The sequence below is a fragment of the Mastomys coucha genome, unplaced genomic scaffold (assembly GCF_008632895.1).
Source record: "Mastomys coucha isolate ucsf_1 unplaced genomic scaffold, UCSF_Mcou_1 pScaffold5, whole genome shotgun sequence".
NCBI lineage: Eukaryota > Metazoa > Chordata > Mammalia > Rodentia > Muridae > Mastomys > Mastomys coucha.
In genome coordinates, this window is record NW_022196911.1 from 112,717,429 (window position 1) to 112,729,718 (window position 12,290).

A 12,290-nucleotide genomic window follows, 5' to 3' on the forward strand; every position below is an offset into this window, starting at 1 on the left:
TGAGCCCAGCTTCCTGGGTGAGGGTGTCTGAGCCCAGCTTCCTGGGTGAGGGTGTCTGAGCCCAGCTCTGAGCTTCGGAACTGCTTGAAAGAGGGCAGCCTAGGGTAGGCAGGTGGCAGGGTCCACTTTAAGAAGGGAGTCACTGTGGTCCTCAAGCTGGAGGACGTGATTCCTATGAAGGTCATTACCAACTTCAGCGGGCCCTGAAAGTGTTAGGGAGTAGTGGGCTATAGCCTATGAGGCTGGCTGGTGTGGGTGTGCGTGTGTAGAGGAGAGCTAATTCTAGGAAGAATGAGCTGGCCAAGTGTGATCCCAACACTCAAGTGGCTGGGCTGGGGTGTGACCACTGAGTTCAAGGCCAGCTTGGAGTACATAGTGAGGCTCTACCTCAACAAAAGAGAAAAATCTGAGAAGACGTAAGTGGGTCTCAGCGTCTCCATGTTGAGCTGCTCCAGGAGGAAACAGCATTCCACTAATAGAAGATGGCAGGCATGCCAGGACAGAAGAGTCCGGTTTTGTATGGCATGGATAGGCTCCAAGAAGTGAGATCCAGGTTCCTTGACCTCGGAGGAGTCACCTGCCCTCCTGCCTGCCTTCCAAGCTCAAGCTGCAGCTGCTCCTCTGGCTAGGCCCCAAGAGCCAAGCATGCACTCCCATCTCACAAGAGGCAAGGAGACCTCGGGCCCAAAGGAGCCTGGAGTGGGAGTGAGGCCACAGTCTAGGCCCATCCTTAGAACACAGCAGGCCATCCGGGGAGCTGCTTCGCAGGCAGTGTCTGGCCACCCTGGGGCTGGGCTCCAGTACTCACCAGCCAGCGGCCCGTGCTTGTCGTTCAAGGCCTCCGACAGGTGCTTAACTCGGAAATCATGCTCGTGACCTAGCAAGACGTTGGCCGCACAAACACAAGCAGCATTTATCTGGGGGCCAGGCAGCTGCCCCTGGGGTGTGGGGAAGAAGCCCTTGATCTCCAGGAGCGGAGCGTGAAGTGGGGCTAGGGAGGGGGCACTGAGGAGGGCTCTGAGCCCTTCCACTGCCTCAAAGCCCACTGGGAACAGCCGTTTCAAGCCTGACTCGCAGGGAGTCTCAGGACCACCCCTGGCTGTGTGTTTCCTGACCTAGGGAGACCAAAGAAGGCGCATGACCCCAGGGAGACTGAGTGAATATGGCACTGCCGAGGGAAGGGGGGCAGCCTTCTGTGTAAGGGGCTGGGGTCCCTCCCTCGACAGGATTGGAGGGACATGTCCCTCAGGTAGCCTGTCCCCTTAGCTACATGAAGTACTCTTTCTACAGAGGCAGGTAGCCAGAAGGCCCTGACCGACTTGGTCCTGCCCTGCTGATCTGGGCGTGAAAGGGCTGCCCCAAGACTGTTCTCTGAGTTTACACAGGACACAAGGACAGGGACAGGGAGGAGGAGTCTTAGGAAGGGCAGAGCCAAGCAGGATCAAGCCAAGGCCAAGAAACCTGTCCTCGGGCCTGCTGAAGCCTGAGGAGCATCAGGGGTTTTGCCACTCCCACCCAGCCCGTCAGGATCGTCCCACGGCCCTCCTGGGGGAGGCTCTGCCCTGCCTGATGAGTGAGCGACACATAGTGGAAGGGGGGGCACAGGGTGATTACCTTCCAGAGGAATGAGGTTAGAGCCCCCCTTTTTCCCATCTAGACCATGCTGGGAATACTGTTTCAGAAGGTTCTGAGCCTTACGGATCGTCCCTGTCACCAGAGCCACACAGAGAGGAGAGAGGAAGACCTAGGGAGTGAGTGAGAGAGAACGGCAGCGGCCCTCCACCCGCTCACCCCACCCACCCTCGACCGCCCAACAGCGAGCATGCTCCTCAACACCTCTGCCAGCAGGCTCTGCCAGGGTCACCAGACACCCTTGAGGACAGAGAGAAGAAAAGGCATTCAAACAACCCTGGGCTCTCTACTGTCCCTCAGGTCTGGATCTGAGTCACTGTAAGAGGGACAGAAGGTGACAAAAATAAGATTCACAAAGATCCACCAGGAAAAGTAGAGAGTTTTACTGAGTGGTCTACTTGATGGAGTAGATGGAGGAGCTAACAGAAAGCTCTCACACTTAAGGGCAGGACAGGGCAACCTGCGGGTTCCCTAGAAACCAGCCTGGGCTCCAGGCTGAGTTCCCTGAGCATGCTCAGTGTTAGACAAAAGCTAACCAGCAGTCCAGGGCAAGCAGCCTTCAGGGTTGGAAGAAAGGTCTAAGCTTCCTGGGGAGCTGTAACCAAGATGGAGGCGGACACCCAGAAGCAGAGGCTCCCACACCCTGCGAGGCACTTAGCCACAAGGCAATGGTGACAAGCTGAAAAGCTAGGGAGGGGCCAACAGGAGTCGCCACCCACAAGGTGAGCCACAGTAAAGACCGCATGCTCTCGCCATGGGGGAAGAAAGAACAGTGAGTATCACAAGTGAGTACAAATGAAATCCTGGAGCCGGCCTTCCGGATAGCCAACTCCTGCAGCCAGCCAGCTCCTGCAGTAAGACATCTTGGAGCCCACAACGTGGGGACATAAGCAGCATTTCAGCCCCAGGGCAGCTTCAAGTTAGCAAAATGTACTGGGAGGTAGGTCATCCAGGAGCTTAGCCGCACCGCTTTCCAGGAGACTCCCACCACATACCCAAGCCCAGCAAGGCTCCAATCCTCAAGCGCCCAGCAGCAGGAGGACGAGGACGGGTGGGGCGGGCTTCCGCTGGCTTATCTCTTTTTGTACCACACTGGGATTAACTTTCAACAGGCCAGCTCACATCTGCTTCCTTCCACGCTCCCTCCTCTGTGAGCACCTTAGTAATGAGTCAGTCAGATTCCTGCTGCTTGCTCAACAACCCACCAGGAGCAGATGGGCCGCGGGCTCAGCTGGAACCTAACCAGCACCCTGGCTGGAGGGACATGGAGATGCTGACCTGGCAGCGACCGAGTCCATCAGGTACCCAATTATAAAGGCAGGTACTGAGGTCAGTGCCTCATCACCAATGGGGCCAGCAGGTCTTCTGACCTCAGAGCAGGAACAGATGCCCCAAGGGCCTGACTCCATCATCCTCACCTCAGGTTTAAACTCCCTCCCTCCTGTCAACTCCTAAAATCCTACAAAGCTACAGGGCCTCACAGCAAGGTACTCTCCTCCACAAGGGCAGATTCAGTTCATGCTGAGCTTTCAGATCGCTCCTCCTAAAAGGCGTGGACCTGCATGGTCAGTGGAAACTGGGAAGGGGCAAAGAGGCTTCTGGAGCCTCCAGTGGGCTTGTCAAGGGACCAGCAAGAAGAGGAAGAGAGCAGAGAGCAGCTGATGCCCCAGCAGCCTCGTGGACACAGCTCCTCCCCACGCAAGGAAAGCACCGAGATGGACTGGCCAGCCATGCAGGCAGAGAGAGCCCAGCACGGAGGGTTAGTAGAGTCACTGTTCATAGCAAATTCTCTAGTGAGGAATGCAGGACACTCTCTGAAGACAGAAGACAATTCAATTCCTCCTGAGGCCACCACGCCCTGAAGGCAGCCTCCCTTGGACCAAGGAGCAGCAGGTGACTGGAAAAGGAGGGTGTGAGCCCTGCACAAGACCAGATGCTAGCAGAGTGTGTCCCCAGGCATGCCTGAGCAGCTGGAAGCCCTCTGGCTTTCTCTTCTGGCGCTACTGTAGTAACCCCAATTCTAGGGTATCCTTTCTCCTGAGGCAAAGGACTGCCAGGCTGACAGACTGGATGTGAGGTGAGGAGGGTGAACATGGCTGCCTTCAGCACACTCCAGTCTCACTGCCAACAGGTGCCCACCTTTCAGCCATGTTGAAGTTTAACTGCTCTGGCTTTCTGGAAGGCTAGAGTGCCTGCTGCTTCTCACAGTGAGAGGTCTAGGGAGTCTCTGACCTACGGGCTCTTCCACCCTGCCTCAGAGACCCTGCCCCTCCCATCTCTACCAGGCCTTACTGGGTAGGGCCATTTGCTCTCTATCCTGTGTCCCTGTGAGTGCGGCATGGTTCATAGGCGTGAGCTCCAGAAGGCTGGCTGCCCACCCACAGCGGACCACGATGATCCAGACTCCAGGGATCCCTGCGCTGCTTACTTAACCCGTTAAGGTGGGCACTCACCTGGCCGCTTGATGGGCTTCTTGGTGGGCGTGTCTTTCCTCTTATTGGGGATGGCGGGGGAGTAGGGAACCCCAGAGGAGGAACTGCTTTTGCGAAAATGCTCCTTCAGACCCTTGATGGAGCGGTCCAGCTGGCTGGAGCGGATCTGGTAGTAGACATTCATGAAATCTGCAGAGAGATAGCAAGGAAGGTAAGCTGTCGGGGCCCCTACGCCTCCCTCCACTCTCCAGCTGATCATGTGACCTCTTCTCAAACCAAGTAAGGTCTCAGAGGGCAAAGCTATCCTCCACTGGTTTTGTTGTTTTGTCAGGTTAGGGGTTCAAAGCCAGGACTTCCTGTATACTGGGCAAGTACTCGTCCCCAGAGCTAGACCACCCGCCCTACCAACTCACACTAGTTCTGTTCTTCGTTTGTTTTTGTTGTTCTGAGTTCTGTCTGTTGTTGTTCTATGTGTGTGGGATGTGACGTGTATGTAAATGTGTGTGTTCCCATGGCAGATGGCTCACAAGCCTGTTGCAGGATATGATTCTATCTCTCATCTAGCCTTTTTCGGCAGGTGCATGCATGTGACATGTACGCCATATATTCACACAGACACACAATACACATGTAAATAAAAGGAAAATAAATCTAAAACAAAAAAAAACAAAAACAAAGGCAACATCTAGATTTAACTTTGTCCAAAGATGTGAGCAATGACTGGGAGGGAGCAAACATAATCCCAGTACTCAGGAGGCAAAGGCATGATCTATGAGTTCGTGGCTAGCCTGGTTTACACAGAGTTCTAGGACAACCAGAGCTTTATGGTGAGCTCCTGTCTCAAAAAAGAGAAAAGGGTTGGGGTGTGGGAGGGGAGAAAAGCTGTCATTCTTCTGACAGAGGGGGCACTCTCACCTTGGTTCCGACCGTATTCCACCAGCCAGCGGGAGATGCGGACCACATCTTTGAGCACGCTCTCAGGCAGGTGCTCCAGGACCACATCCTCCTGGACCTCCAGTTCATCATCACCACTGATGAGATCCAGGATGAGCACAGGGGAGACGACCTTGCTGTGCCGGGTCATGAGACTGCGGAACTCTGACTCTAGAGACTCCTTCCCTCGCTCAAACAGCAGCTTCTGCAAGGACACGAGGAGGCAGGCTGCTGCTGCTGAGTGGGTTGGGTGGCCCCCCGTCCTCTCCTGCCCCGGGGGCCCCCCTGTCCTCTCCTGCCCTGGGGCCCTGTCCTCTCCTGCCCCGGGGGCCCGTCCTCTCCTGCCCCAGGGCCCCGTCCTCTCCTGCCCTGGGGCCCGTCCTCTCCTGCCCCGGGCCCCGTCCTCTCCTGCCCCGGGCTTCCACAGGCCACAGCAGCTCCTCCTTTATCCCACAGAGGACACATTGGGAAGCCTGACTTGGTCACTTCTCTTTCCCTTCTGTTTCTCAAGACTGATGGTCATTCCAAGTGTGACAGCGCAAACCCTTAATCCTATAACTCAAGAAGCAGAGGCAGGTGGATCTCTGAGCTTGAGACCCGCCATGACAACATAGAGGCCCTGACCCAAAACAAACAAAAAAATACTTGATGATCACTCGGCTTATCAAGCATTTTTTTTTCATTGTCATTGTTAATTTGTGTACTTGTCAGAAACAAATTTGAAAAAGAAAAAAGTAGGTAAATTGGTGTCCTGGCTAGTTTTATGTCAACTTGACACAGGCTGGAGTTATCGCAGAAGGGAGCTTCAGTTAGGGAAGTGCCTCCATGAGGTCCAGCTGTGGGGCATTTTCTCAATTAGTGATCAAGGGGGTAGGGCCCCTTGTGGGTGGTGCCATCCCTGGGCTGGAGGTCTTGGGCTCTATAAGAGAGCAGGCTGAGCAAGCCAGGGGAAGCAAGCCAGAAAGGAACAAACCTCCATGGCCTCTGCATCAGCTCCTACTTCCTGACCTGCTCGAGTTCCAGTCCTGACTTCCTCTGGTGATCAACAGCCATGTGGAAGTGTAAGCTAAATAAACCCTTTCCTCCCCAACTTGCTTCATGGTCATGATGTTTGTGCAGGAATAGAAACCCTGACTAAGACAACTAGTGATTGATTGGTGGCGGAAGTCCCAGTCTACTGTGGGTGGAGCCATCCCCTGGGCTGGAGGCCCTAGGTTCTATAAGAAGAGCAAGCCATGTGAACAAGCCAGTAAGTAGCCCCCATGGCCTCTGCATCAGTTCTTGCCTCCAGGTTCCTGCCCTGTTTGAATTCCTGTCTTGACCTCCTTCAAAGATGGATAGTGATATGGAAGTGTATGCAAAATAAACCCTTCCCTCTCCAAACTTGCTTTGGTCACTGTGTTTCATCACAGCAATAGAAACCCTGACTAAGACCGTTGGATTATTGCAAGTTAGTGTCAAGTGTTATCAACAAGAAAGTGAAAAAAATGACTGAAAAAATATTTACAAATCGTGCATGGAAAACACAAAGATTCATACAGCAGTATTCACGATGGGCAAGAAGCAGAAAGAACCCAAGTGCTCATCATGTGATCAATGGTTGGACACATGTGAGATACTAGGTCAGCCAAGACAGTCCATGGTTCTGTGCGTTTGCGTCTGCTGCCATGTTCCAAGTTTGATTTCAGAGATTGACTGCCACAGGGAAGGAGAGAGGCGAGCCTGACCTGCTTGAGTTATCCTTTAGAGCACATATGCCCACAACACAAATAAAATGAATGAATAGTTCTTTTCTTTTTCTTTTTTTTTCTGGTTTTTCAAGACACAGTTTCTCTGTGTAGCCCTGGCTGTCCTGGAACTCACTCTGTAGACCAGGCTGGCCTCCAACTCAGAAATCTGCCTACCTCTGCCCCCAAGTGCTGACATTAAAGGTGTGCGCCACCGCTGCCCGGCAATCTTTTTCTTTTATTTAACTATTTTTAAAAATTTATTTTCATTTTATGTGCATTGGTGTTTTGCCTGAATGTGTGTCTGTGTGAGGGTGTCAGATCTTGGAGTGACAGACAGTTGTGAGCTGCCATGTGGTGCTGGGATCCTCTCCTCTGGAAGAGAGTCGGTGCTCTTAACCACTGAGTCATCTCTCCAGCCTGAATACATCATTTCTTTACATGGCATATCTGCATTATTTGGTAATAAGAAGGTATTTAATCCTGTACTGATATATGGTGCAAATCAAATAACCTTAAAAATACTATGCTACCCAGGGTGGTGGCGCACGCCTTTAATCACAGCACTCAGGAGGCAGAGGCAGGCAAATCTCTGAGAGTTCAAGGCTAGCCTGGTCTACAAAGCAAGTTCCAGGACTATACAAAGAAACCCTGTCTTTTTGGGGGGTGGGCGTGGGGGAGGGTTCTAAGACAAAGTTTCTCTGTGTACCCCTGGCTGTCTAAAGTGGCCTTAGACTCAAGAGGTTCACCTGCCTCTGCCTCCCACGTGCTGAAAGAAACCCTGTCTTGAAATGAGCCAGGCAGTGGTGGCACACGCTTTTAATCCCAGTACTTGGGAGGCAGAGGCAGGCGGATTTCTGAGTTCGAGGCCAGCCTGGTCTACAGAGTGAGTTCCAGGACAGCCAGGGCTACACAGAGAAACCCTGTCTTGAAAAAGCAAAAATAATAATAATAATAACAAGAAGAAGAAGAAGAAGAAGAAGAAGAAGAAGAAGAAGAAGAAGAAGAAGAAGGGGAAGAGAAAAGAAAAGGCAAAACCCCAAAAATACAAAAATAATAATTATGCTAAAACAAAGCAGCCAAGGCCTAGGAGCCCAGGTCTCGTCACAGAGCCCACGTAAGAGCCAGGTATGGGGCTGGGTGTGGTGGACGGCAGCACTACAGAGAGAGCCAGGCATATTTCTACATGGGACCAGTCTCAGAAGTAAAAAACAGAAAAGTTTTTAGTACACACGTGTGCTATGGCATGTGTGGAAATCAGAGGGTAATTTATGGGTGGTGAGTGTTTTTAATCCTTGCTCAGGGGTCTTGAAGAAAGGTAGATCCTTGGGACTCAGTAGCTAGCTGGCCTAGCCTAACCAGTGATCCACAGGTACCCGCAAGAGACCCTGCCGCAAAAAGCAAGGTGTCGTTACTGAGGAACTGTACCTCAGGTTAGCTTCTGGCCTACACACACACACACACACACACACACACAGCCTTTATAAACAGAACCAATTAGAAGGAGGGAGGGAAGGCAGGGTTGGCACTCAGTGTCAAATGGGTGCAGAGCTTGAGCTCCGGACAATGACAGGTTCTAGAGATAGATGGGCAGGAACTGGTGGGAAAGCCATGGATGTCACTGCAACTCATGCAAGGGGTCACGGGGGACAACTGCTGCTTAGGTTTTGTTTTTCAAGCCCTCTCTGGCCTGTAATATGATATGTGGCCTAGCTTGGCCTCACATTTGCAGCAATCCTCCTGCCTCTGCCTCTCAAGTACCAAGAATGCAGGTACTTGCCCGCCATCACACCTGGCTAGAATGGTCGATTTTATACAGTTTATGTGTTTGCTTTGCTTTACAGCTTTGAGTCGTTTGGCTATGTAGCTCTGGCCATCCTGGAACTCATATGTAGGCCAATCTGGACTTACTGCAATCCTCCTGCCTCACCTTCCCGAGTCCTAGAATTACAGGTGTGAGGCCCCATGCCTAGGTACAGGATATTTTTTTTTTTTACCATTGTGAAGAAATCTCCAATCCATATATAAAAATCAAATGCTAAACTTACATTTGAAATAGTATGATGGAAAATTATATCTCTAAGTCCCAAGGCACAGGACCTAACATGTACATTGTGAATGCTATGTATCTTCCTCTTCTATATGTTTGCTTAACATTTTGAGATGTGGTCTCACTGCATAACCCAGGGCAGTCTGGAATACCACATACCCCAGGCTGGCCTCAAACTCACAAGTTCTAGGCATGAGCCATCACACCTGGCTTCTACATACTACTTTGAACTGTCACATGTCCCTCGTGAGACTGGGACAGGGACTGATGTCCATCTGTCTGTCTGTCTTGCACTAATCCCTAGGTTTCTTACCACTTTGTTGAGCTCAGGGCTGTCTGGGCTATTGTCCTGGAAATACTCCACAGCCTTCTGCACTGATCCCCAGGTCTCTTACCACTTTGTTGAGCTCGGGGCTGTCTGGGCTATTGTCCTGGAAGTACTCCACAGCCTTCTGGATCTTGGCCAGGCTTCCCAGGTATTCCTCCAGCCTACCTGTGGGGCTGCGAAAGAAGAAAAAGCTGGATCAGCCTTGGAGGACAGACTACGGACATGGTCTGCAGGAGAGGAAGAGAACAGATACGAGGGGCTCTACGCTCAAATACGTTTTACTTCTATCTAAGGACTCGGGCCATGAGTCCAGGAGATATTAGTTATGTGACCAGAGCTCTGCATGAAACTCACCCCTCTCTGATGATCTTCTCAGTGTCGCTGGCTACGTGGTAGTAGCTGATAACATGGTCCAGGCAGGACAGCGTCTTTTCGACATTCTCCTGCAGCCTCTGTAGGTTCTCCGTCTGCTTGTGCACAGGGATGATAGAGTTCTCCAGCTTCATGAGACGGCTCTCAAAGGACGACAGGATAGACACCTGCGGGAGGAACTCCTCTAGCTCATGGCTCTCGGGGCTGTCCTGGAAACACTCACAGACACTTCCCATCTTTTCTTGGTTTTCTAGACAATAAGCTACCCATAGGAAGGAACAAGTCGACTTGTTTGCTATGACTGTATCCCTAGTCTGGTATTTGGCTCAACATAAACTGGTTGAAAGTTCATCTTAAGGTGAGAAGAACATTAAACCAACTCTTGCTTACGATGATCATTCCCAGGAAGCTGGAGAGAGGACCCCGCTGTTGCAGAGGACTTGTACTGAGTTCCCAGCACACACATCAGCCAGCTTACAACTGCCCGTAACTCCAGTTCCAGAAGATCTGGCTCCCTCTTCTGACCTCTGCAGGCACTGCCTATTTATGGTGCACGTACACACATGCAAACATTCATTCACATAAAAGAAATTTGCTTTAAAAAACGAAAATGATAATCAGGCTGCAGAGATGGCTCAGTTAAGAGCACTGGCTACTCTTCTGAAGTCCTACTTCAATGCCCATCAACCACAAGGTGGCTCATAACCATCTGTAATGAGATCTAGTGCCCTCTTCTGGCACGTGGGCATACATACAACCAGAACACTATACATAATCTTTTTTTTTTAAATCACCTCCAGATAGCTTCCTTTCTACCCTTGAAAGCCAAATCTCAATTTCTGTTCTCTCTTAAGTTCTCCTAGGCCGAACAGAAAGTAGCTTCACCCAGAATAGTTCAAATAGACTACTGTTACCTAAGAAAAAAACCAAAAAACTCTTTGCCTATGAGTAAATCTCTCACTAAATAAGTATTACGACTTTATTATTGCGACTAAACACAAAATATGAGCACCTTTAAAGCATCTATCATACACCAGCCAGTGTGAAGCACTCCTTAGGCCCCTTCACAGACACACTGGAAGGCTGACATTTCTGTTACCAGATAAATTAACCATAACTCAAGCCTTACCACCAGGAACCACATAAGTAAGCTGTAGGGCATGGGGGATTTCTAAGATAGTTCTGTTTCTAAAGCCCCTTGGGACTTAGCTGCCTCGGTATCTCACTGGATCAACCTTCCAGGCGAGCATCCATCTCTGGAATTTGGCAATGATACGAGGCCAGTAACAGACCATGTCCAAGGGATCCCTAAATGTTTGCAGAAGGACAGACAGTAACAGGTCCAGGCCAGCGGTATCCCCCGTGAGGGGGTGGAGACCGGGGAGCGGAGATACCCATCGCGAAAGAGATGTCCACATAGCAACATCACAGCTGAGGTCCCCGGACTCCGGCGCCAGGACACGTCCGTCACACGCCCCTTCTCTGGGGCCCGGGAGCCTGTCTGCAGCCTCCCAGCCGGGGGGCTACTCACCATGTTCTTAGTGAGCTGGTCGCTCTTCTCCAGGCTGTCTCGGATAAAGGACAGCGTCTCCTCCTCCTGCGAGGAGCGGAGAGGAGGGCATCAGCACACGCCGACGGTGAAGGGAGACCACCACCACCCAGCACCACGGCCTACCCTAACCCCACCCCCCCTCAACCCCGATTCGATGCCCCTGCGCGCCCTCCCTTCACTTTCTCCGTGGCTTCACCTGCTTCAGCTTGTCCTCGATCTCCCGCCGCCGAGCGGAAGCCTCCTGCGGGGGAATCATCGCAGCGGACTACGCTGTTCCCACTCCCCGCTTTCTCAGCTCCAAACCCTTCTCGGCCTCCGTCCCCGCCACACCCACTTCCTCCCTCGGCCCCGCCCCCGGAAGCTCCGGTGGCGCCATGTTGGGAGTGGCAGACGTAAGTGTGTGCCTGCCAGCTTGCGAAAGGGCTGAGGGTCGACGCCATCTTGACTGTGGCTGGAAGAGCTGCTCACCTGAGGCATAGATTGCTCGCTCCTTGCAAAGACAGACCCTTGCTGGGAGTGCGGGCTCACATCTTCACACTCTCACACTGGGAGACTGAGGCAGGAGACCATTCACAAATTCGAAGCCGGTTCGGATTACATAGTAAATTCCAGGCTAGCCTAGGCTACACAGTCGGACTTGGTTCCCAAACCGAAAATCAAGCAAACCAATATACCTGAAATTTTTTTTGAGACCGTTTTGGCTGTTCTGGAATAGGTTATGTAGACCCGACTTCTGCCTACGGTGTGCTGACTTAAAGAAAGGTGTGCTCCGCCAAACCCAGCTCACCCGATAAAAAGCAGGGAGGAAGGCAGGAGGCAAAGGCTGGCACGGAGCCGGTACACAGGGTACACAGTTCTCTCCTTCCCATGTGTGGGTCCCAGAGGGATTGAATTCAGGTGTCAGGCTTGGTGGCAAGTGGCTTAACCTATTGAACTAGTTCACCAGCTCATGATTTATTTATGATTTTTTTTTTAATTGTGCTTTGCCCGTGTGTATGTCACTTGCATGCCTGAGGCTCGGGAAGGCCAGAAGAAGGTTATCTGATCCCCCTGGAACTGACCTTACAGTAGTGAGCTGTCACGTGGGTTCTGGGAACCCTAACCCAGGCCTCCTCCTGGAAGAGCAGAAAGTGCTCTTAACTGCTGAGCCATCTTTCCAGCTGGCTAACCCCTGATTCGTGATGGACGTGACAAATTTGTTTCTGCAGATCATATCTTAACTCTTCAAGTCTGGAGACTGGATTCCAGAGTGGCTCACAATAGA

General features: G+C 51.8%; 1 protein-coding gene and 1 long non-coding RNA gene across 8 annotated transcripts in view; one reads left to right on the forward strand and one right to left on the reverse strand.

Annotated features, from left to right (window-relative positions):
- The window catches only part of Exoc7 (exocyst complex component 7), a 20,024-nt gene extending 8,653 nt beyond the window's left edge, over positions 1-11,371 (reverse strand). The window contains exons 1-8 of one of the 7 annotated variants that reach the window (XM_031351513.1): positions 11,223-11,371; positions 11,006-11,071; positions 9,457-9,641; positions 9,170-9,275; positions 4,980-5,202; positions 4,086-4,253; positions 1,615-1,707; positions 809-877 (exon numbers count right to left, since the gene is read on the reverse strand). In XM_031351513.1, the coding sequence (XP_031207373.1) occupies positions 809-877; positions 1,615-1,707; positions 4,086-4,253; positions 4,980-5,202; positions 9,170-9,275; positions 9,457-9,641; positions 11,006-11,071; positions 11,223-11,282 (970 nt within the window). In that variant the 5' untranslated portion in view covers positions 11,283-11,371. Of the gene's footprint in view, positions 1-808; positions 878-1,614; positions 1,708-4,085; positions 4,254-4,979; positions 5,203-9,169; positions 9,276-9,456; positions 9,642-9,864; positions 9,992-11,005; positions 11,072-11,222 lie in introns of those variants that run through there. The other 6 variants (XM_031351512.1, XM_031351516.1, XM_031351515.1 and 3 more) reach the window with 6 other exon arrangements.
- LOC116077164 lies at positions 5,081-5,649 on the forward strand. The gene is made up of 2 exons (XR_004113181.1): positions 5,081-5,238; positions 5,454-5,649. It is a non-coding gene; the product is annotated as an uncharacterized LOC116077164 (long non-coding RNA).
- Positions 11,372-12,290: the final 919 nt, after the last annotated feature.